The sequence below is a fragment of the Sturnus vulgaris genome, unplaced genomic scaffold (genome assembly GCF_052056855.1).
Source record: "Sturnus vulgaris isolate bStuVul1 unplaced genomic scaffold, bStuVul1.hap1 Scaffold_299, whole genome shotgun sequence".
In the NCBI taxonomy this organism is placed as follows: Eukaryota; Metazoa; Chordata; class Aves; order Passeriformes; family Sturnidae; genus Sturnus; species Sturnus vulgaris.
Window position 1 is genome coordinate 271,459 of NW_028276373.1, and position 23,564 is coordinate 295,022.

Below are 23,564 nucleotides of genomic sequence, written 5' to 3' on the forward strand. Positions count from 1 at the left end.
ATACAGTGGAGAGAATTTGCGGGAGGATGATCGAGGATATCCTATTATAATATCGTTCTCGGACATTTTACTGTTTTAGATCATCAGTTGTATTCTGAAAGAAATCTATTTTAATGATATGTGTACGTTTGCACGAAGTTATAGTTAAATATAGCTTGCGGCTGGGCTCTTCAATGAATAGGGGTATTTTTGGTTTTAATTCAATATTTTATGCTTGTGGTGTGTAGTGTGCTGATTTATTTTTTAATGTTATTTACTACGTGCGCTTTTGTTTTTGAGTGAAGGTAACTTTCTGGATGGTTTTGTATTTGACGCAGATTGAATTGAAGTAGGTTTTTAAAACTGATTTTTCATATGTACGATGGGGAGTTTAGTAGGGGCAGCTCTGATGGTGGGGGCTTGGTTGTTAATTTTATCAGACGGCTTTTGTTAGATACAGCTTTTAATTCTGGAAAGTTTTTTTTTCTAATGTCGTGCTTTGAAGGTGGTTTTCGAGGATGCATGGTATAGCTTTATTTTGTTTGTAGATGGTGTATGATAAGGGCTATGGTCTATTTATCTAATGCCATGCTTTTTCATTCAGGTGTTGATAAGGGAGTTCTTGAATGGCGTTTTGTGTTGTTTTTGTTTTTGGTGGGGCGTTGTTTTTAAAGGATACCTTGATAAGGTTTGCCGATGGCGTTCTAGCCTGTAGCATAAGGCATAGGGTAGTTTTTGAATTATTTTGTGGTGGCTTTGATTCTTGCCAGTATGTAGTGTTTGTTTGAGGTAATGCTGTGTAGCTAATTTCTGTTTTCTTATTAATATTAGAATTGGAGTGTTGTAGTATATGGGCTGTTATTATATCCTAGGGGTTCTATTTATTTGGTTTGATTGTTTTCTAGTTATGGATAATTTTTCTCAAAAAACCATTTTCAGAATTTCAGGCGTGACACAAAAGAACACTCAGATTGCTGGAAGGGAAACGTGTGCCCAGATTGTCTCGAAGCAGTGCTGCTGTCGGTTCTCGTTCAGTTGTGTCTTCTGAAAATGAGACTGTTGTATTCATTGCGCTGTGCTAAACACTTGTCATTCTCCCAATGCCAGGAAACAGATGAAGCTTGAAGAAAGAGGAAGGAATTTGGAAGCGTACAAACAAGCTGAGAAGAGGTTCAGAGATCAGGGTGCTCACTGGCAGCAGGGGCTGGGGTTAGGGCTGAGCAGGAGCAAAGCCGGAGCACATCAACCTCACCTCGTGTTTTCTCGGGGGCTTTATGGCCCTGGCAAGAGAGAGATGTTCACTGATGAGTCCCAGGCCGAGCCGTGAGCACAGCATGTTGTGTTGGAGCTGGGGGTTTTTTTTGAGACGTTCAGCAGCCACACTCTCTAGTCAAGAGTCCTGAGGTTTGTTGCTGCTCCACTTTCATCCTCATATCCAGCTTCCAGCCCTTTTCTTCTCTCTGTCCAGTGTGTCTTTTGTGTTCCTTTCTTGTCCTGTGTGCTCCCCATCCCATTCCCGTTCCCTACGGAGGGGGAGGGTGTGGAGACTGGGGGCTCCGACGTGGTTTGGGGCACCCCAAGGTCCCTGGGAAAGGGAGCCGGGCTGTGCTGGAGGAGCAGGTGAGTCGGGCATGGGGGGGGGGGGGGGGGGGGGTGTCATGCTGGGTGCCAGAACATTGACAGGGAGGGGTGGGTGTAGAATGCATGAAAAACAGAACCATAAAAAATACCTAAATCTAGTCTAAAAGGAATGTTTAAATGCTTTTTATTTGGGTAGAGGCACGGTTTTTATAGCTAATATAAAAATAAAATATAAAGAATAGAACTAGATTGGTATACATGTAAAATATAATGAAATATAAGTAGCAAATATCTATGAAAAATCTAGTGTATAACAGAAATAATGCAAATATAAGAATATGTATAAATATAAAATAGAGCTATGAGAATGGTAATAAGAATGGGGTAAAACATCAGTGAGAAATGGAAAAAAACCACATGAAAAATGGTGGGAAAATCAGTGAGAAATGGAGAAAAATCAGTGAAAAACGGGGGGGGGAATCTTTGAAAAATGGGGAAAAAAATCAGTGAGAAATGGGGGAAAAAAAAATCCATGAAAAATGGGGGAATAAATCAGTGAGAAACGGGGGAAAGTGGGGGAAAAAATCAGTGAGAAATGGGGGAAAAACTCAGTGAGAAATGGGGGAAACATCATGGTGAAATGGGGAAAAAAAATCTTTGATAAATTGGGGAAACAAATCATTGAGAAATGGGGGAAACATCATGGTGAAATGGGAAAAAAAAATCTTTGATAAATTGGGGAAACAAATCATTGAGAAATGGGGGGAAAAAATCAGTGAGAAATGGGGAAAATATGGGAAAAAATCCACGAAAATTGCGGGAAAAAATGATTGAAAAATTGGGGAAAAATCAGTAAGAAATGGGGGAAAAAAATCCATGAAAAATGGCGGGAAAAAGCAGATCGGCGATCGATAGCTAATGCGTGCCTATGGATTAGATCGGCGATCAATTGATCGCGCCTGCCGATCGATTATATCGGCGTTCGATTGCTAATGCCTGCCGATCGATTAGATCGGCGATCGATTGATTGCGCCTGCCGATCGATTATATCGGCGCTTGATTGCTAATGCCTGCCGATCGATTAGATCGGCGATCGATTGATCGCGCCTGCCGATCGATTATATCGGCGTTCGAGTGGTAATTCCTGCCGATCGATTAGCTCGGAGATCGATTGCCAATGCCTGCCGATCGATTAGCTCGGCGATCGATTAGATCGGCGGTCGATTGCCAATGCCTGCCGATCGATTGCTAATGCACACTATTTGCACACTCCTTGCACACCCTTTGCACTCATACAGAGGCAGGAGGTTTGTCAGTTCTGGTCGGGGTTTTTTGGGGCGTTCATTCAGGGGGATTTCCTCAAGGATTGGGACACTCCTTGATTCCATCCCTTGCCTGTCTCCCAAGCGCCACCCTGTGGGCAGAGCGCGGTACTGCGCGCCTGCCTCTCCCAAGATGGCGGCTCGGGTGTCGCTCCCTGACCTTCTAACTCTGGCTGCAAAAGGAGGGTGGCACAGCAAGGAGCCCGCTCGCTCTAGTGGGATGCCTGCGCACGACGCCGACACCGATCCCACGGGTGCGATTTTCGGCGGCGTTTCCAATCGTGCGGACATCTCCTTCAGCCCGCTTCGGCCCGGGGAAGAGGGGCGGGGCCGCCAGCGATGGTGCCGGCGCAGCCCGGGCAGGCTCGGGGCGGAGCCGGGGCTTGGCGAGGCGGGGCACGGAGGTCCCGGGGACGGGACCGGGCGGGGCCGGGGCGGTGCTTTAGGGGCGGTCCCCAGTGGTCCCAGGCGGCACCGGGGGCGGGGCCGGGTGATCCCGGAGCGGTACCGAGCTGTGCTGGGGACGGTGCTGCAGGGGCGGTGCCGGGCCCGCCTCAGGGTGATTGAATGCCCAGAAATCGCCTCCTCTGCCCCGTGCTCACACTGAGCTGCGGGCTGCAGCGTGCTGTCGGAGCTCCGCACACAGCACGGATTTGGGCTTCCCCTCCTCTCAAACCCTCTCCCCCTTCTTCCTCCTCCTCATCTTCCTCTTTTTCCTCTCCCTCCGCCTCGCCCCCCTCCCCGGGCCCCTGACTCCCCCCGGGATCCCCTCCTCCGGAGGCGGCCCTTCCGAACCGACCCCCCCTCCAAGCCCCGGAGCCCGAGACCATTAAGGTAAGCTTTGGAATTGAAATATCAGGATATTCACTCTATCCCACTGGCCTGAAATTTCAGGATTGTACGATTTTTTCTTGAAGCAGTTACCTTTGCTGCAGGATTGTGTGGTCACCAGTCTCCTTTCCTGTGACTCTTGTTGAAATTTGCTGTCAGATAACCGGCTAGTAACGAAATATTTGACAGAAATCAATGCTGTGAACGGACTTCACTGCAGCAGTTGATGAAAGAGCAAAGAAAATGTCTGTCGTGTTTACGCACCCCCCCGAGGCTGAATGAATTCTGATACTGTAATAAATCAGTGCAGTTGGTGCCTGCAAAGGTCTTGACATTGATCAAGAAGATATTGCTTTGGATTTTTACTTTTTATCAGCGTTTCTTTAATCTGTACTTCAGCACTCTAGCCTTTCATAAGTCTTCTCCGGTTTCCTCTGGCCCTGCAGAGTAGTCCTCTCTGTTATTGTCTGATACCAGCTTTGATGCAAGGAGGACTTTTTGTCTTGAAAATTAGCATCCCCCTCTGCATATTTAAATTAATTATTTGACTTTTGAGAAAAAGCTGGCCAGCTCGAAGTCCACCAGACACCAGAGGCTGCTGTTTTTAGCACCTTATTCAAAGAGGACATCCTTTAGTTACCTAAGTAGGGGTAGAGATTTACCCCTAGGAATAAGGAATAAATGCAAGCAGACTGTCCTGCCAAGAAAAAATCCAGTTACAGTGACTGAATTAGGGTTTAGTGGCCCTTGATCCTTGCAAGGGATTAAAGGCAGGTTCACTTGGTCTCCCAGCAATGAATGTCTCAACCGAAAGCTGCTCAAAATGTGCCGTTTTTCTGATGGTTTTGGATTCTTTTGCCAGGTGGGAACATGGGCTGCTTGACTTGTTCCTGTGTCCACTTTCCACTTCAGTCCTTTGCATTTTCTCTGAAGGGAAAGCAGGAACAGGGAAGTTAGGGCAGTTCCGTCAGCAGAAAGGCTGCTAAGAATAGATGGTAAGGACTTACTTTTCTGCACAGTGCCATGTAACTGAAGGCTCGTTTTTGGATTTCACATTCTGTTCCTGCCTGGTTTTGTGAGAGCTGCAGGTGCATTTCTGTTTCCAGACCCTGCCAAAAATAGTCGCTTATATTATAATGAATCCTTTTTCCTTCATGTTTTCTTGCTTTAAAAGAATTACCCTGTCAGATTGATGTGAGCAGCAGTTGTTTTTAGATCTGCTGGTGTTGTACACGGAGTAACTGTAGAACAAATGAGTTGTGATGGCTTCCTTGTATTTGATGTGTGGAGAGGAGCAAAGGCACAGATTCATCCTGTGTAATTGCAGTCGTCCAACGTAGGTGCCAGGGTTGGCAAGCTGGGCAAGGTTTCCTCTCTTGCTGGGCCTTAGGGGGAGGGAGTTGAACCCTGGTGTCACTCGGATTCCTTCCTCTTCTCCCTCCTCCTTTCTTGCTTGTAGAGCTGGAGCTCGGGGTCACCGAGTTTGGGTGCTCGCAGTCAGGGCCTGAATTTGGAGAGCAGGAAAGCGGGGGGAAGTTTCTAGGCACGTCAAAGCCTGTCTCTAGGGTGTGGGACTTGTTGGTCTTCCTCACCACCCCCAGCAACTTGCACTTCTCTCTGGACCTTACTGTGGTCACAACCCACTGCTCATTTATGTGACTGTTCATCCATCTGCCTGATTGCTTATGTACAAGTAGCCTGATTCAGGTTTAATTTAGCAATGATTTTCCTTTGTTTCATCGGTAGTTTTCTAAAACTCCCCTACAGGCTATTTTGAAGGTGCTTTTTTTTTTTTTTTAACTGCCTGTGATGATAGAAAGCTGTACGGCCCTCTGAAAGCAGTATAACCTGCTTTCCAGAAATTACAGAAGTAGGATTTTTATTGTCCACTATGCAGCTGAAGTCCCCCTAGTGAGCCTCTTGAACTGAGGGTGAGGAGAGCGGCAGATACGACTCCTCATCAACCTGCTCTTCTTTTCGTTCCTAAAAGAAGGAAGCATGAAGGTAACTATAGAAAAAGATCTGCATCCCTCGGGGTTTTGTATTTTAGGTGTTTTGAGGTTTATTTACACACCTTCTCCTTTGTTTCCTGGACAGGTTTTACGTGACAGTGGAGCGTTTGAGTACACGTGGAAGGAGCTTTCAATTCGGCTGGAGCACTTGGATAATACAAAAGAAGACCAAAAGGAAGCAGTGATTCAGTTTTTGGAAAAGGTAACGGTGTTCAAATCAGCTGGATAAAAAAATGCAAAGAATAGTGTTAGTGGAAACTGGAGGTCTTGTTGCTATTGTTGAGAAACCTGTCAAAGACCAGCGAATGAATTCTGAGAAAAGCCTTGTTTGGGATTCTTTATACGGAGGTGGCATCCTTCTTGTGTTCAGTGGGAGGGCAGCCAAATGATTTGTAGGAAAATGAAATCCAAAAAGATCAGCTGTTATTACAGCATTGTTGGTGTAAGGGTAGAGTGGTGTAGGTGTGGGTAGCTTTGATCTCCTCTTTAGGTGCCGACATTATCAGAGCTCAGTAGATGGTGGTCCTTTACAAGGAAAGGTGACACTTGCTGTTTACTCTTCAGGATGTTGAATGCCCAGTGCTTTGCCTCCACTGTGGTCTGCCCAGGTACTCGGTGTGTGGTCGCAATCTAGGTGCCAAGTTGTGGTGGGTTTTTGTTTTTCCATCAGTGTGGCCTGTAGAGCAGGAACTGTAGACAGAATCCTGCAGAAGTGCTATGGAAGTTGTCCTCATAAAAGCTGCCCAGCTTTCAGCACGTGGTCGTTCTCAGTACCGTGTGGTTCCCCTGCACTTGCCAGCCAGCAGGTGCACTTACCTTTCTCCCCACCTTTGCTGACAGATCCTGCTGAAGCTGGTGGCCAACCCCTGTCCCTACACTGACAAGGCAGCAGACCTGGTTCAGGCAGCCAGCACGCTCCAGGTGGCTCTGTTTAAACAGGACTCTGATAACATCAGCATCCCCGTCTCTCACATTGATGGTATGTGGTAACCTGTCAACATCCCAACTCCATGACTTGGGGATACACTTTCTAGCCCTAATCAGCAAACTGGGGATGGATAACTCTGGCAATCCTGTTAAGTAAGGGCCCTCCAGGATTCAGCTCTCCACGTGTTCTTGGTATCAGAAGTCGAAGTGGAATTGCCAAGTTGCCGCTTTACCTCTGAAAGTAATTTCTGCCGTGGTTGTGCCACTTGAACGGTATTTGAAATCTCTCTTCATGCTCTTGCAGCAGCGTTTTTGAACTCAAATGGAAATCTAGCCCTTCTGCCTGGGACTGTTGACAGAGTCATGGAATCCCAGAGTGGTTTGGCCGGCAAGGCTCCTTAAATCTCATCCAGTTCCAGCCCTGCCATGAACAGGGACACCTTTCAGTAGCCCGGGCTGCTCCAAGCCCCAGTGTCCAGCCTGGCTTTGGACACATCCAGGGATCCAGGAGCAGCCACAGCTGCTCCGTGCTGGACAGCAGCATTGAAAGGCAGAGTGAAGGTTCAGCTGTAATTTAGGGGTTGCACTTAACGTTGTATTGTGTGACAAATGTGGCTTTCATACTTTTTTTTAATTTTTTTTTTTTTTTATTAAAAAGAATTAAAAAGATGCCTTGTATTCCTGGAGTGTTGCATTCTACGTCTGTTGTTTTTCCTGTTAGTCTGGATTCTTGCTTTGATGTTTTTCTTCACTTATTAGATGTCCTGGATATGGTGGATGTCCTGATCGAGGACAGTGATGGCTTTGATGAAGAAGTTGGGTTCTCTTTAAATGAAGACGTGATCATTTCCCTTCAGTGCTGTTGTCCCTGCTGCATTAGAAGCCAGGAATGAACAAGTCCACGTGGGCCTGGATGCTGATCCCTCTTGCTGGTCCATGACAGCATGTGACAGGTGAGATTTCCAGGTGTCTGATTTAGCAGGAAACTGGTTTGTTCCTTCTTGTGAGGAGGCTCATTGGCTTTGCATGGGCAAAGCCACTCCACGTTTTCCATCTAGGAACAGAGTTGGGGAGCTGTTTGAAAACAGAGTCCCAGAGGTAAACAGCTTGGCTCGGTATTTCTGTGTGGAAATAGAAGAATATCTGTGTCTTCTGATTTTTCTCTCGTCTTTCTTCCACAGGTGTTTTTGTATTCCTGACTTGGGTTTCCATCGGGGACACGTGGCTTGGAGCTCAGGAGCCGGATCTGTTCCTTGCCCACGGCAGATTGGTCTGCACTAGTGCAGGTGATGAATTACAGGATGGCTTGGGAACTCGGAAACAAGGAGAAGCAAGTCTTATGTGTCTTTGCAAAAAGTTTTGGCTACCACAGGGCATTAATTCAGGGAGTTAAGACTTCATCTTTAACGTTCTGTGCTCTGCCAGCATCACTGCGAGCCCTGAAAGCCTCCTGAGCTGTTCTCATACAGACCTATCTTGTTTGGTCAAAAAAAAATCTTAGTTTAGTTTCGTCCAAGAAATGTTACTACTCTGTGCGAGCTCATGGGGAAGCTTTTATTTGGCATCTCTCAGTGGGACATTGAAAGTCCAACTTCCCATTTCTTGAACAGTCTGAGAGGCAGTATTACTTTCTATCATTTTTATCACAGGCATTTTAAACTTTTTGAGGAACCGGCAGGACTGTTTGTGCGGAGGCGTGCGGTTCACAGCCATCCTCTGTCCAACGTAGGATGGGAAAAAAAGGCTGGAGAGCTTCCTACAAGGGGCTGTAAGTGCAAATGACCAGGAGCCCGGGGTTTAGTCATGATGATTTAGTATTTCTTTAAAGACTCTGACTGATTTCATGATGCCAAAACCAGTATGAATAGAAGACTGAAGTCAGGAATCACGATGGTCTCCTTGGGTTTAAAAAGCTTTAATGGTGTTTCAAGACATTTGTATGAGACCTGGTTTGTTTTTTCTTACCCTTTTATTCAATCAAAAAAAAAAAAAAAAAAAAAAGCCTTGATCCATCACTGCTGCTGTGATGTGTGACAAATGCCTGTCCTCCCTCCACGTGGAACAGGTGAGAGGTGGAACTGAAGCCCAAAGAGTTTTCTGCCCACTGATAATATGTGAGTCATATTGGGAATTCTCTGCAGAATGGCAACAGTTGTTCTTGAATTTGGCCATGAGGGGAGTGGAACATGGCAGCCCGGGTCTGAGAAGGTGCAGTGCCAGAAGGAGAAGCTTTGAAATGTAAATCAGGATTGATTCAGGTGACTCGCGACCGCGTGCTGTGCCCAGGTCCCTGGTAGAAATACTGTGCAGGGAAAAGCCAGAGCTGCCTGTGCTATGAGCTGAATTTTTTATTTGGGGGGGGGGGGGGGGGTGTGTGAAATAAGAATGAGGTGCAAATGAGGGAATTGCTTGTGTGTGTGAATATTCTTGTCCTAAAGGAGCGCTGCCCGGTGCTCCTCCCTTCCTGTGCCCCTCTCCTGGTGAGCCTCTGTCCTGCTGGCCGTGCCTCTCTGTCTCCGTGCCTGTGCTGCTCCTTGCCCGTCTTTGCCCGCCCCGCACGGGCTGTGCTCGCTTCCTCTCTGGCTCCTGGGTTCCCTCTTTGTCATGGTACCCCTCAGTCCTTGCTGTGTGTTTGGCACTCTCTGTCTTTTCTCCGTCCTTCTCTGTGCCTCTGTGGTGCTCCCTGTGCCGTTGTTTCCCGTGGGATCCTTGTGTCCCGGTCACTGTCTGTCCTAGGGTGATGTTATGGTGTTTCTATCTCCAATCATGTGTCCTGATTATGTTTGGTATTATGTCCTGTGCTTCCAGGACTGACTCTGAGAGTGAAGCTTTGTTTTGTCTTGTTATCAGCCGGCTCACCTCCCCCATGGTCTATGTTTAGGAGAGGTTTTAGCTCGGTTTGCTTGCTTGCCTGCTTGCTTGCTTGCTTGCTTGCTTGCCTGCTTGCTCGCTTCTGCCTCTTTTTCTTTCCTTCGCTTTGCCCTTGCTTTTTTCTTATTAGTTAGTTCAGCTAGGCAGTCCAACTTTTTCCCTGGACTGTTTTCTCTTCCACCCCGTCCCCTCCCTCTCCTGGATACCATCTGAACCTGTTCCGGACGGGGACCTGGGAAACCCCAAGAAACACCGGGAGTCTACACTCTGTCACCTGCAGCAGCCATTCCCAAGCGCCAGAGACTGATAACTGGGCGACCACTCGCCAGAGAGACTGAACTCGTCATCCCTTCAGAACGGTGAAAGAGTTTTTTGTCAGCTGGTGTTGTCTTTTTTCCCTGTGCTGGGGAGTGTCTTGCTTGTTAAATAAAGAGGTTTTTTTCTCCCACTCTTCTCCGAGGAAATTCTTCCCGAACCCGGTGGGGTGGGAGGGAGGAGTCGTGGGGTTTGCTGTCTGGGGGCTCCTTCTGGAGGTTTTCCCCCAAATTTGCCCAAAACCAGGACACTGTCCCTGTTCATTTTTAATCCCTCCCTCTTGTGCTGCCCATCCAGCATGCCAGGGGTTTCTTTTCGTTTTTTGGTTATTTTTCGTTTTCATTTTTCTTCTTCTTTTTTTTTTTTTTGGTGGGGGTTCCATTTCATCGTGCACCTTGATGTTAATTTTCTTCCCTTGTCTTCTCTGCTGCCCCTCCTCCTTTCTGCCCCTTGTCCCCTGTGTCTGCAGGGCTGGGGAGGAACTTCAACCCTTGTGGGGGTTGCCCTCCCTTTTCTGGTGTCAGCAGAGTCACTTTCTGTGGGATGGACACATGGGAGGGGTTGCAGTCAAGTGCCCTGCTGCTGTCCAGGGCAGTTGGAGTCGTTCTGTGCCTTCTTTGGGGTGAGGAAAAAAGGCTGAGGGGGGCTCCGACGTGGTTTGGGGCACCCCAAGGTCCCTGGGAGAGGGAGCCGGGCTGCGCTGGAGGAGCAGGTGAGTCGGGCATGGGGGGGGGGGTCATGGTGGGTGCCAGAACATTGAGAGGGAGGGGTGGGTGTAGAATGCATGAAAAACAGAACCTTAAAAAACAGCTAAATATAGTCTAAAAGGAATGTTTTATTGGTTTGTGTTTGGATAGAGGTAGGGTTTTTTTATAGATACTGTAAATAGAAAAGATAAAGAATAAAAATATAGAAGCAAATATAAGAAACCAATATATAAATATATTACATTACATTATATTCTGTTATGAAAATAGAAATATATAAATATTTAGACTTTAAAAGGAATGTTTTATTGTTTTTTATTTGGTTAGAGGAGGGTTTTTAATAAATAATATAAATAATATAGGCAAAAATATACAAATATGCAAAAATAGATACTGACATAAAATTATTATAACTATATATGCATATATATATATGTAAGTATAAATATATAGAAATAAATATAAATATAAAATACATGTGTTATGAATGATGTTCTATTTTTCCCAATTTATCAAGCAACAAGATTAAATTTAATAGTAAGTTTTTAATAGTAACAAAATGAATACAATCAAAGTATTGGAGATGACAATTAAAGTATTGGAGATGAAACAATCAAAGTGTATATATTTAAGAATATACAAATTTTGGCAGTAAGTAATTTAGTATAATTGAGGTTCATATAAAGCATAAGCAAAACCGACCGGGGAGGGGCCCCCCTCCGACCGGGGATACGGGGAGTGGCTCCCATTCCTCACGTATCAAAGCATTCGGGCTAACAATCCCACTTATATACTATAGGCTACAAAAGTTTCTAGAAAGCTCCTCCTAGTTTCTATTCCTGAGATCTACGTAACTATACTGCACGGCGCATGCTCTACTAATGGGTTAGGGGGTCTCTTATCTTTTTAAGGGTCTTATTTCCGGTGAAGGCCCATCATCATCATCAGTGACCGAGGTGTGACCTGCAGGTAGCGCAGGCGCCCTGTGTGACTGAGCAGATGTTTTCCATAACATGACTTTAATTAAGTCCCATGCTTGGGATCATTCCATTTTTGACAGCTTCAAGGTTGAAGCTGTATTTCTAGATGCCGCTTATCAGACCTTCGTCCTTTGACTATTCTTATCTGACTTTCTTCTAACCTCCTTCTTTGACTCCCAACCTCTGTAAGATGTCTTTTATCCTGTCTCACCCATCTCCCCCTTCTCACTCTGTAACAATTGTCTTCTATTGATCTAAATACAATTTTGTAAATATAGTTACAACTTAATTAGCACGAATCACATTTATCACACATGTATGTAGTATGTAATATAAATAATTTATCGATTTTAATATGTTATATTAAATAGTATTTATAATAGAATGTAAATAGCATATAGTATATTAATATACTAGTAAAAAATACATTAAATAGTATATAAATATAGAATACACAATATAGACATATAAATCTACAGATATAAATATGAAAACTAAATAGAAAAATATATTCAAATATAATTTAAAATAATCGAGTTTTTTGTTTCTATTTGGTTAGAGGCAGAGCTTTTAAAGAAATAATATTAAAAACTATGAACCTCCAAATATAGATGGATATAGATAAAATAGAAATAACATTAGTAATATAAATCTATGTATATAATGAATAATAAAATAATATTGTATGTATGATAAATAGAATAGCAATTAAACTGAATATATGAAATATGTATAGATTATGAATATAAATTAAATATTAAAAAATAGATGATTTATATATATAAATCGGGAAATATCCATGAAAATTGGGGGAAACATCCATGAGAAATGGGGGGAAAAATCTGTGAGAGACGGGGAAAAATGGGGAAAAAATCCACGAAAAATAGGGGGGAAAATCCATGAAAAATGGGGGGAAAATCAGTGAGAAATGGGGAAAAACCCAGTGAGAAATGGGGGGAAAATGGGGGAAAAAATCAGTGAGAAATGGGGAAAAATCAGGAAAAAATCCACGAAAATTGCGGGAAAAAATGCTTGAAAAATTGGGGAAAAAATCTGAGAGAAATGGGGAAAAAAAAATCAATGAAAAATGGCGGGAAAAGGTTTCTCAGTTCTGGTCGGGGTTTTTTAGGGCGTTCATTCCGGGGGATTTTCTCAAGGATTGGGACACTCCTTGATTCCATCCCTTGCCTGTCTCCCAAGCGCCACCCTGTGGGCAGAGCGCGGTACTGCGCGCCTGCCTCTCCCAAGATGGCGGCTCGGGTGTCGCTCCCCCGTCCTTCTAACTCTGTCTGCCAAAGGAGGGTGGCACAGCAAGGAGCCCGCTCGCTCTAGTGGGATGCCTGCGCACGACGCCGACACCGATCCCACGGGTGCGATTTTCGGCGGCGTTTCCAATCGTGCGGACATCTCCTTCAGCCCGCTTCGGCCCGGGGAAGAGGGGCGGGGCCGCCAGCGATGGTCCCGGCGCAGCCCGGGCAGGCTCGGGGCGGAGCCGGGGCTTGGCGAGGCGGGGCACGGAGGTCCCGGGGACGGGACCGGGCGGGGCCGGGGCGGTGCTTTAGGGGCGGTCCCCAGTGGTCCCAGGCGGCACCGGGGGCGGGGCCGGGTGATCCTGGAGCGGTACCGAGCTGTGCTGGGGACGGTGCTGCAGGGGCGGTGCCGGGCCCGCCTCAGGGTGATTGAATGCCCAGAAATCGCCTCCTCTGCCCCGTGCTCACACTGAGCTGCGGGCTGCAGCGTGCTGTCGGAGCTCCGCACACAGCACGGATTTGGGCTTCCCCTCCTCTCAAACCCTCTCCCCCTTCTTCCTCCTCCTCATCTTCCTCTTTTTCCTCTGTCACTGCTGAGGCTCTGGAAAGAACTGAAATTCTGCAGGGAGACATGTCCTCTCGTGGCCCCAGGGACTGCCTCGGCACGGGCCACGAGCGCCTCCGGCCCCTGCCTTCTCCTGCTTGAAAAGATCACCTGGAGCCCGAGCTCGGGGAGGTGAAATCAGCTGAAATCCAGGTAACTCTGTCAAGTGCCCCCCAGGGACATCGGCGGGGCTGGGGGATGAGGGTTTGAAACAGCAAATTCTTTGGAATATACACCTGTCCCTGTGCCGATGCTGCTGAGCTTCCTGCCACAGTATATCCCCACTCCATGAGGCGCTGTGAGGTTATGGCAGTGGGAATTGAGCAGGGAATTGGGGGCTATGGGCATAATTCACGGGAGCTAGCAAAGCTGACAGCCAACCCCAAATCGGGGCACAGCACAGAGAACAATCTGTGTGCTGCCCTGTCAGCTCAAGCCCTTGGGCTGGGAAGTATTGGGAGTTAAATGTATGAAATTACACAAATCACAGCAACTGGCATCACCCAGAGGGACAATCCAAGTCCCAAACAATTCCTCCACAGTCCACTCTGGGAAAAACACCCTGTGCCTGCCAGGAGCTCTGACCCTGCTTTTCCTACCAGCTCCTGAGCAGTGTCAGGGCCACCACGACGCCTTTAAAATCCAGATAAACCCCAAATCCTACACAGTTATTAATCCAAAGAAAGTACTGAATTGTTGTCATTAAAAGCTCAAAACTCATTAAGAATTCTATGACAACAGTGTAATGGACTCCCAGGAACCTCATGAATGCTCTCGGTTTCATTTTTGTGTATTTTTACTCCCTCATTTGGCAGCTTGTAAAACTTATCCTGGAATTCAGAGGTCAAGCAGGATCGACTTTGGATTGACCTTCACCTCTGTTCCCACTTTGTGCAAACACAACTCGTACCCAGGTGGGTGAACTCATCACCTCAGCTTTTCACTCCAGAGTATCCCCTCCTTATTTCCCTGTAGATGAACTCAGATCCACTCCTCACCTCCACTGGTCATCCAAGCGTCCATTCTGTTCCCCACAGGCCCTGGTGGCCCCAGGGAGCTCCCTTGGCCTTTCTCCTGCCCCTCTGCAGCCGGAGGTCGCTACACAAACAGTTCTTGTGTCCCCTCTAAATGACCCCGGGTTTTCTGCTCAATGAATGGCATGACCCGTGCCCACTGCTCATGATTCACCCAACCAAAATCAAGAGCAAATGTTGCTTGGGCTTTAAGAACTTGAAATAACTCTGAAGCAAAAGAAATCACCTTTTTCTTCTGGTTTTTATTTTTATTTTTTCATTTAAGATGCTGGACTTGCCTCTGTGGATGTGTGCTGAGCTCTCACTGCAGGGGACTGTCAGGCCTGAATGGCTGTGAGTTCGTGTTCTTCTCAGTAGGGAATCAGAAATTATTCTTAGACCATAGAATTGTTTTCTGAAACCTTTCCCCTTTCCTCTTTGTGCCTTTGAATTTTTCAGCTGTTCCCTGTTGTCACTTCCCCTGCCTGACTTCTGTGCAGCTCCTAGCTGGGAAAAACTGGGAAAACTTAGGGGGTACAGAGGTGGAATTTTTGGCTGGATTTTTCTAAAATTTCTAATTTTGCTGAACTTATTTCCCCAGTGAGAAGAGCACGAACTCACAGCCATGCAGGCCTGACAGTCACTGCGGGAAATCTGACACAGTATTAATAAGTAACCTTTCCTGAGAGCAGTCACCACCCCAGTCCTCCAGCCTTGTCAAATGTTTGCAATGAATGGACCCAAGTTCTAATCCTTAATCTAAATTTATGTCAGCTTTTGTTAGAAAGATACCGGACAGTAAATCATACAAGAGAATTTAAAAATTGCACAAAGAATAACAGGCCCAGACCAAACCCAACCGCCCCCATCAGTGCTCCACCCCAATTTTGGGAGAAACAGTGATACAGTTTATAAATACTCTCCTTCCACACTATTCAGTCCTTCACCGCACATCCCCAGAGAGGAGTCCCTCAGACCTTGCTCCCCTGAACACCAGGAGAGCTGGAGTTTCACCCAGATCCCACATTCCCATGGCAGTTAATCCCAGCAGGGAGGCAAAGAGGAACCCTGCATCCTCTGACATAGCCCACAGCACGGGCAGCACCAGGAGCCCTCCAGGCTCAGACCTCTGGTGCTGAAGCCTCTGGGCTTTGGCTGATCAAACACCACAGCTCTTGGCAAAGATGCCAGGAGAGTCGTGATTCTTCCTGTCCTGAAAGAGAGGAGGAAAAGAAAATTAAGTCGACTGCAGAAGGATTCTAGCTCTCACACTTCTGGGGGGGGGAGAGGGAGGGGGAAGTGATTTGCCTAATTTCCACTGAAATCAGAGGTAAATGGTTCTAATCTGTATCCTTGGAAATCTGCAATTAGATATTTCGTCAACACTGGATTTAGTCTATTAAAAGCTGTACATTTTTCCCTCAACCATACTTTATGCATACTAGAGAAATAAATTTGCACGTTTTCTGGCTTTTCTGACATTTCCTGGCTTTTTAATCCTAGTCTTTGCCTTCTGAAAAGCATTAATTGACTCAATTTTCACTCATGACAAATCCACCTGGTTTTTAAAATATGAGATTTTACATTCATAGCGACAGAATTTTCATTGACATTTAAACTTGACTGAAAAATGTGCATGATTTCTACCGTGTTACCCTGAATGAGAACTCTATCTGTCAATTTAAATAACTTTCACTCTTTTCTTATTCATCATACAGCTTTTATCCCTTCAGATACCTTTGCTTTCTATCTATATTGTACAGCAAACCTCCACAACTTTAACTTTTCCATCTTTTCTGAGACATGTTTTCTTGTATTCAATTACCAGTGGCCTGGCGTTTCATTTGCTCTGGCTTTCTTTGTGACTTTTGTTACCTTATTTAGCCCACGAAAACACCCACAGGGAATATAACCACAGCAGCTTATCAGAGCTGTAAAATTGAGGCTACATTTCTGATGTGCAATATGCTCTTGCAGTACCTTCACGAGGGCATTCTGCATACAGCAGGAGAATATTTACTGATGTACTAGTGCAATAATGACCCACCTGCCTCTGCTCCTCTCTGGGGCACTTTCTGTCTGTAGGGATTGGAATTAACGACAGTCTCTCTGTGCTGCCTGATGTCAGAGCTGAGAAAGGTGTCGAGGATATATAAGAGTCGTGAGACTTGCCAGAAAGGAAGAGGGAGAAGGATACTCCAGAGCCAGATGCAAGCGTGGAATTGTTGCATGCACACTTCCTGCTAACCAAGAGGGCTTGCTGGCTTCTCCAGTTAGATCTGTGACCACAAAAAGGTAAATACTTTGCCTTTTTTCTTACTTTCCCTGCAGTGCAAAAGATGCGCCTTTAGAAAAGCTCTATATCCCCTATTATTAATCAAGAGCATTTTTTCAGGAAAAGACTAAGACAGCTTTAAAGTAAACTACACTGGGGACCAGAATTTGAGACTGGGATATGTCAGGAAACGCAAATCAGAGATAAGGGATAGGATTGAAACTACTGGATGGAAAATGAGCATTTACTGCTGAGAGCCATATTTCTGAAACTGAATTGTGTCACTAAACTTGAAGGGATCATTTTTCTCACTCTAGCTTGTGAAAAAGACTAATTGCTCTTGATTTAGGACAGAATGGGCATCGGTGATAGGATGTGCTGAAGAGTATTTGGGTTAGCTTTCAGTTTTGAATCACTGTTCTTTTCAGAAAGTTTGGAAGGGAAGATGCACAACCTGAAGTTGTCAGTTTTCTTCATTGCACTTTCTGTCACTCTGAGCTGTTTGGAAGCTACACCTATTGAGGGGTGAGTGACAAATAATCATGTTTATTTCTTTTTAGGGAAAAAGGTGTTCAGATTATTGCATGAGTTGCTTTTGCTTTCATGTCTTAAATAATATAAAAATAGAGTTATTCAAGCTCACTGTTTTATTGTTGTTCAGAGATTACTGTCTCTGGCTGATGATCTATCTGATGGTACTTCCAAGAGACAAGGATGGATGTTGCCTGTAATGTCACACAATACACTCTCAGGACTCAGTGAGGAAATGCCAGAACAACCAGCAGCAAAGACAAAAAGGTATTGATTTTCCTTGTTTCTTCCAGCCATATCAGATTGAATCATGAAGCAAACTTTGTTCCAGTGATATCCTGCTATTTGAGAGACTTTGCTTCTGCTTTTTTTCCTCAGGAAAAAAAAAAAAAAGATATTAAAATATCCTTCTACTAAACAGAGCTTTCCTATAAGCATAAAGATCAGCTTTTCTGTAACAAAAAGATCAAAGCATTTAGGGTCGAAAGTGAAATCCAGGGACTTTGTTTCAAATCATTTGATCATTTTACGATTATAAACTTTCTTAAATTAAAGAGGCTGCAAACTCTACATTACCTTGTGAAGAAAGGTGCATTTTGCAAGCGCCTTCCTTTTTAAAAAGTTCATCAGATTTCCAAGCCTGGGGGGGAAAGAAAAGAAAACATACCCTTCTTAATAATACTGCAGCTCTACTGGAATGGAATTATTTTATGGTAAAAATGCTTTCAGTAATTAAGCAATTTTAAAATCACATAATTAAATATTAATCATAAGAAGAAGGAAAAGAAGAAATTGATTCTGAGAGAATTTCACTTGTCTGAAATATATTGTTATTTATAAATTCAATTTCAGGACCTCTGTGAGAACCAGTTGCTATTTGAACCTTGTGTGGTAAGGACTTGAATAAAACCAAAAGAAATATCCATGAAAGTCAATGGGAGGTTATATAAAGCCCTATGCAACAATTTTCTTGTAATGCAATTACACATTTAAAATATTAATTGCTTAAGAACTGCTGCCTATCTACTAATCAAGAACCTGTATAAGACAGACATTCCTTTCATAGCTGCCTTTCCTCTTGTATTATTAGATCAATACAAATAACTTCAAAAGGTTATATGACATTTTAGATGATAGATTTAATAATCAGTAAGCAAAGGAACACATTGGTAACTGCTCAGAGTTTGAAACTGGGATATAGCTGCTCTTCACAGTAAATTTTAGCCACAAAGTGATATCTAATTCATGCCATATCAGCATGAAGAAGTCCAAGAAAATATGCAACAACTCAGTAGGCAATCTCTGCGAGCAAGTATTTCTGTTTGAAGGAAGAACACAGTAATCTAAGAAACAAGTCTGAAAACCCAAGCTAACCATTACATTGCAATTTAAAAAAAACCCTCGTGCTACATAGGTTTTACGTGGAGTTCTGTAAATGATCTGTCGGTTCAGATCATAAAATGTTATTTCTAGATACGGATCCTTCCTCGGACACTCTTTAAAGTATCATTCAGCAAAGGATTTTCTCTCACCACAACAGAACTTTCAATTTGCTGGTGTTTCAAAAGAGATGTGGCAGGTTTTTTTTTTAGATGAAACCTCTGTTTAGTCAGAGCTAAGTGGGAAGAGAGACAGAGCAAAAGACCATCCTAAGTGATTCTGCAGTTGGCAGAAGCTGGCAATGCCTGCTACTTCTCATGATATGTGGTGCAGATGGGAGAAAGAGTCTTTGGGTTTAATCCACTTGCTGTGGACTGGAATATTACCACTCACTTCAGTGAGAGCAGGATGTAATTCTGTGAAAACATGAGAACTGAATAAATGTTAGTGATCATCATTATGTTAGTAATCCTCATGATATCAGCAAGAGCTCTAAATAGATTTAGAAGTTCAGCTGAAAGTTAAACATTTAATCATTGCTTTCACTTTGTGTCTCACCTATACTATCATTACAGGTCTTCTAAATGTCATAAACTGCTGTGCAGGATATCAATAAAAACGACATATGACAGTTCATGTCTCTGCATTTGAATAACCTCCATCATTAAAACTGATAATAGCACCCAGCACAAGGATTTTTTTCAGGAACAAAGTAGGTGGTGGGAAGATTCTAATGTTCCTGTATTTGTGCACATATTAAAAGAACTCCCACATTAGCAGAGCTCAAATGACTATGAGAAGTGGCACACTCGATGGCTCATTGTTTGACTTACTGCTGGCTGTCTTTGTTTCACCTTGGCAGTCACCAGCTGGAGAAGAGGAGATGCAACACGGCCACGTGTGTGACGCAGCGCTTGGCCGATTTCCTGGTGCGCTCCAGCGGCAGCGCCGGGGCCCTTTACCCGCCCACCAACGTGGGCTCCAACACCTACGGAAAGAGGGACAGAGAGCCCCAGAGCCACGCACAGCTTTAGGCTCTGGAGATGGCTGCTGACACTAGAAGCTCAGTTTTTATTGTATCAACAACCTCTCGGTCATTTATTACTTGTAGAGTCTTACCAGTGCCTTGTTTTCTCTGTGTGTGTGGGGGGGTATGTGATTTATGTTCATCATTCCACCATGCATGTACAATGACATGCATAGGCTATTCTTTCAACCCCATTAAGAACTCCAGAAATCTGCTTGTTAAAATCCTTTGTAAAAATCTGTCACAATAATAAATGGAAAAGTAATGGCAACAATGTTATTATTATTATTATTATTATTATTATTATTATTATTATTATTATTATAAGGATGAAAAAGATAACCCATGATGTGTATGTCTTTATAGTCACAGTCTGGTAAGAGAAAGAAACCGCCTTAATTAAAGAACAATAAATATCAGAATGCTAGCAAAAGTTATGTCCTAATGAAAGTAAAACAGAAGAATCTTCTGTTTTTTAAACATCTACAGCATCTTGTCTGGTACAGTTGAAGGAACAACTAGATGAGAAAAGATGCTGCATTGTGCACCATAATCAGACAATTATGCAGTTAACTGATTGGCCTGTTTCCACTATAACATACAGCAAGCAAGGAAACGTGGTCTTGCAGCACAGACTTCTGTGCCTACTGAGCAGGGGATTTTAAGGATTTGCAGTTCTTATGTTAAGATGATATCAGTAAAATGTAAGCATAATAAGTATAATAATATATGTAAGTATAATAAATATGAATAAGAGATAGCTCTGATACAATCTAGGAGAAACTCCCGTCCTTGGGTATTCCTTTCCTTAACTACAGTAACAAAGGGAAGAGAAAAAACAATGAGTAGCTCAAGAACCAAAACACATCATAGAAACTCAGTAATTTTTTCCACTGGCATACTTAAATTGCTACCAAAATCCAGGGGAAATATTTCAGAGATGGGCAGACCTTAATGAGAATCTGACGGCATTATTTTCTCCTATCTCAGCCCAGAATCAGGGCAGGCTTAAAAACCTTTAAGTTCCTTTAAATTTTAAGCAAATTTTCATAGAGGTGAGCTGTTTCATTTCACAGAAATGGCTGTTTTGTCCACACTTCCTCAGTGAAGGGTTCACTGTTGTCCGAAAAACATTATTGTCCAATTATGAAAAACATTCAGCAGAACCTTAGTTCTGGAGAGGCAAATGAAAGTTCAATAACTGCCTTCAGTTGGTTTGTTTCCGTTACAAAGTATACCTCGAAATAGAAACATTTTTGCTAATTTAATGTTAAATGGCATATTCACTTCATTTCACACACAAAAAAATGCATGGGAATAAAAAGTACAGGATTCCTCCTGTAAAAAGTGTTATTAATTACTCTCTTTATTGAGGGAAGTTTCAACCTTCATTAAAGTTCTAATGGATATTAATTCTGAATTTTATTGAGAAAACCGTTTATATGCCATTGAACTAATACTTCTGCCGGCTTGAAATGCCTTCCATTCCAGTTACTTTTGAGTTACGCTGCACACACTGCGCTTAATTTGTTTTTCATTTAGAATATTTATATTTCAGAAAACAAATGAGAGAGAGGACAGCTTTGAAGTGTCACTGCGAGATTGTTTGTACAGAGCAGTAACCAAGTGGAGCCTTCCCTGTGGGTAGCTGCTGATCTCTAGGCTGATCCCAGCCCGGAATATGAGCCACGCTTTATGCACCAGATTTTGTTTTTTCAGCTACCATTTGACAAACACTAACAAAGCACAGGCTGTCCATGCACAGGACCAGTGAAACTGGGTACATTATTTTCTGCCTCACACACTCTCGAATCTGGTGGATTGGATACCAGCATCTATTTCACACAATCAAACTATTCCACAAATACTGAAAAATCTAACTCGGTTCCTAAGTCAGTGAAACCACCAAGAGAGAAAAGAGGGGGACCATCTCACCTGTCTTTAGCTCCTCTTTGTCTAACCAGTTGTCAGCGCTCTCCTGCTATTTGGTGGAGGAAGACTACTTCCAATTCATCCCAGCTTAGACACCTATTTTAGGATGGGATTAATCACGCCTGAAGTGCCTCTATTTCTTCGCTGATGATAGAGAGTGTCTAGACAATTAGCTGAAAATGAGCACTTAGATTTAAGATAACTAGAGTTAGTTGACAGGAATCTCATCTGCATTTGGTATGAACCGTTCAAACTAAAATCAAAGAGAAAAAGATTTGGTAAAAAAAAACCCCACACCACCAGCACCTCAGACTCCAAATCAACTTTCATTCTGAGCTACGTTAGTTAATTCATCAGCCAGAGCATCTTGAGAAACTTCCTTCAGTGAGATTTGTTCCCGCCCGTACTCCCTTGAGAAGACAGCTCTGCTCCCTCCCTCCTGCTGTTGCTGCACTTGGCCTCTCAGAGACGAAGCATCTAGCCATAGTAAGGCTGGATACAAGCACAGTCCAGGGCTAAATGAGCCAGGAAAAGAATGGACTGTAATGGAAAAAAGAAAATAAATACATTTATTTAATAATGAATTAATTACTAATAAGCATTTAAGCATTACTTCATCTGCTCTGGTCATGCCAGGCAAGCCGAGGGGGAGCCCCGGGCCGGGCAAGCCTGGTAAGCCGAGGGGGCGCCCCGAAGTGGGGGGGGGCCGCGCCGGGCCAGCTGGGGGGGGCGGGCCCCGGGGCTGGGCAAAACGGGGGGGCGGGCCTCGGCGCTGGGCAAGCCAGGCAATCCGAGGGGACGCTCCGGGTTGGTCATGCCGGGCAAGCCGAAGGGGGGGGGCTCCGGGTTGGGCAAGCCCCGCGGGGGCTCCGGGCTGGTCATGCCAGGCAAGCCGAGGGGGAGCCCCGGGCCGGGCAAGCCTGGTAAGCCGAGGGGGCGCCCCGAAGTGGGGGGGCCCCGCGCCGGGCCAGCTGGGGGGGGGCGGGCCACGGGGCTGGGCAAGCCGAAGGGGCGGTCCCTGGGGCTGAACAAGACGGGGGGGCGGGCCTCGGCGCTGGGCAAGCCAGGCAATCCGAGGGGACGCTCCGGGCTGGTCATGCCGGGCAAGCCGAAGGGGGGGAGCTCCGGGCTGGTCATGCCAGGCAAGCCGAGGGGGAGCCCCGGGCCGGGCAAGCCTGGTAAGCCGAGGGGGCGCCGAAGTAGTGGGGCCCCGCGCCGGGCCAGCTGGGGGGGGGCGGGCCCCGGGGCTGGGCAAGACGGGGGGGCGGGCCTCGGCGCTGGGCAAGCCAGGCAATCCGAGGGGACGCTCCGGGTTGGTCATGCCGGGCAAGCCGAAGCCGGGGGGCTCCGGGTTGGGCAAGCCCCGCGGGGGCTCCGGGCTGGTCATGCCAGGCAAGCCGGGGGGAGCCCCGGGCCGGGCAAGCCTGGTAAGCCGAGGGGGCGCCCCGAAGTGGGGGGGGCCCGCGCCGGGCCAGCTGGGGGGGGGCGGGCCACGGGGCTGGGCAAGCCGAAGGGGCGGTCCCTGGGGCTGAACAAGACGGGGGGTCGGGCCTCGGCGCTGGGCAAGCCAGGCAATCCGAGGGGACGCTCCGGGTTGGTCATGCCGGGCAAGCCGAAGCGGGGGGGCTCCGGGCTGGGCAAGCCCCGCGGGGGCTCCGGGCTGGTCATGCCAGGCAAGCTGGGGGGAGCCCCGGGCCGGGCAAGCCTGGTAAGCCGAGGGGGCGCCCCGAAGTGGGGGGGGCCCGCGCCGGGCCAGCTGGGGGGGGGCGGGCCACGGGGCTGGGCAAGCCGAAGGGGCGGTCCCTGGGGCTGAACAAGACGGGGGGGCGGGCCTCGGCGCTGGGCAAGCCAGGCAATCCGAGGGGACGCTCCGGGCTGGTCATGCCGGGCAAGCCGAAGGGGGGGAGCTCCGGGCTGGTCATGCCAGGCAAGCCGAGGGGGAGCCCCGGGCCGGGCAAGCCTGGTAAGCCGAGGGGGCGCCGAAGTAGTGGGGCCCCGCGCCGGGCCAGCTGGGGGGGGGCGGGCCC

At 46.0% G+C, this 23,564-nt stretch overlaps 2 protein-coding genes and 1 long non-coding RNA gene across 6 annotated transcripts; 2 read left to right on the forward strand and 1 right to left on the reverse strand.

Annotated features, from left to right (window-relative positions):
- Positions 1-5,570: 5,570 nt before the first annotated feature.
- LOC148217772 (nucleolar pre-ribosomal-associated protein 1-like) lies at positions 5,571-8,661 on the forward strand. 2 transcript variants are annotated; one of them, XM_088158496.1, is made up of 5 exons: positions 5,571-5,927; positions 6,566-6,704; positions 7,412-7,605; positions 7,834-7,938; positions 8,302-8,438. In XM_088158496.1, the coding sequence occupies exons 1-3, from the start codon at positions 5,712-5,714 to the stop codon at positions 7,543-7,545; spliced, it is 489 nt and encodes a 162-aa protein (XP_088014622.1). In that variant the 5' UTR covers positions 5,571-5,711; the 3' UTR covers positions 7,546-7,605; positions 7,834-7,938; positions 8,302-8,438. The 2 variants fall into 2 exon arrangements, with proteins under 2 accessions (XP_088014622.1, XP_088014621.1); XM_088158495.1 differs by having other exon boundaries at positions 7,834-8,661.
- A 7,577-nt stretch (positions 8,662-16,238) lies between these two features.
- LOC148217773 (islet amyloid polypeptide-like) lies at positions 16,239-19,876 on the forward strand. Of its 2 annotated transcripts, none has more exons than XM_088158497.1 (4): positions 16,239-16,687; positions 17,096-17,192; positions 17,331-17,465; positions 19,441-19,876. In XM_088158497.1, exons 2-4 carry the CDS (start codon positions 17,113-17,115, stop codon positions 19,610-19,612), a joined length of 387 nt encoding a protein of 128 aa, XP_088014623.1. In that variant the 5' UTR covers positions 16,239-16,687; positions 17,096-17,112; the 3' UTR covers positions 19,613-19,876. The 2 variants fall into 2 exon arrangements, 1 of the variants encoding a protein (XP_088014623.1); XR_015800767.1 differs by lacking the exon at positions 19,441-19,876 and adding an exon at positions 19,154-19,257 and having other exon boundaries at positions 16,259-16,687; positions 17,329-17,465.
- On the reverse strand, positions 17,194-19,551 carry LOC148217774 (uncharacterized). Of its 2 annotated transcripts, none has more exons than XR_015800769.1 (3): positions 19,412-19,551; positions 17,775-17,838; positions 17,194-17,562 (listed from the first exon to the last, which is right to left on the reverse strand). It is a non-coding gene; the product is annotated as an uncharacterized LOC148217774 (long non-coding RNA). The 2 variants fall into 2 exon arrangements; XR_015800768.1 differs by having other exon boundaries at positions 17,194-17,571.
- Positions 19,877-23,564: the final 3,688 nt, after the last annotated feature.

Excerpts from the sequence above, each read along its gene's own strand:
- LOC148217773 (XM_088158497.1), top strand. The coding sequence starts at position 17,113 with ATGCACAACCTGAAGTTGTCAGTTTTCTTCATTGCACTTTCTGTCACT. Across the intron at positions 17,193-17,330 it reads GAAGCTACACCTATTGAGGG|ATTACTGTCTCTGGCTGATG; the intron begins GTGAGTGACAAA and ends TGTTGTTCAGAG. Across the intron at positions 17,466-19,440 it reads CCAGCAGCAAAGACAAAAAG|TCACCAGCTGGAGAAGAGGA; the intron begins GTATTGATTTTC and ends TCACCTTGGCAG.
- LOC148217772 (XM_088158495.1), top strand. The coding sequence starts at position 5,712 with ATGAAGGTAACTATAGAAAAAGATCTGCATCCCTCGGGGTTTTGTATT. Across the intron at positions 5,928-6,565 it reads TGATTCAGTTTTTGGAAAAG|ATCCTGCTGAAGCTGGTGGC; the intron begins GTAACGGTGTTC and ends CTTTGCTGACAG. Across the intron at positions 6,705-7,411 it reads CCCCGTCTCTCACATTGATG|ATGTCCTGGATATGGTGGAT; the intron begins GTATGTGGTAAC and ends TTCACTTATTAG.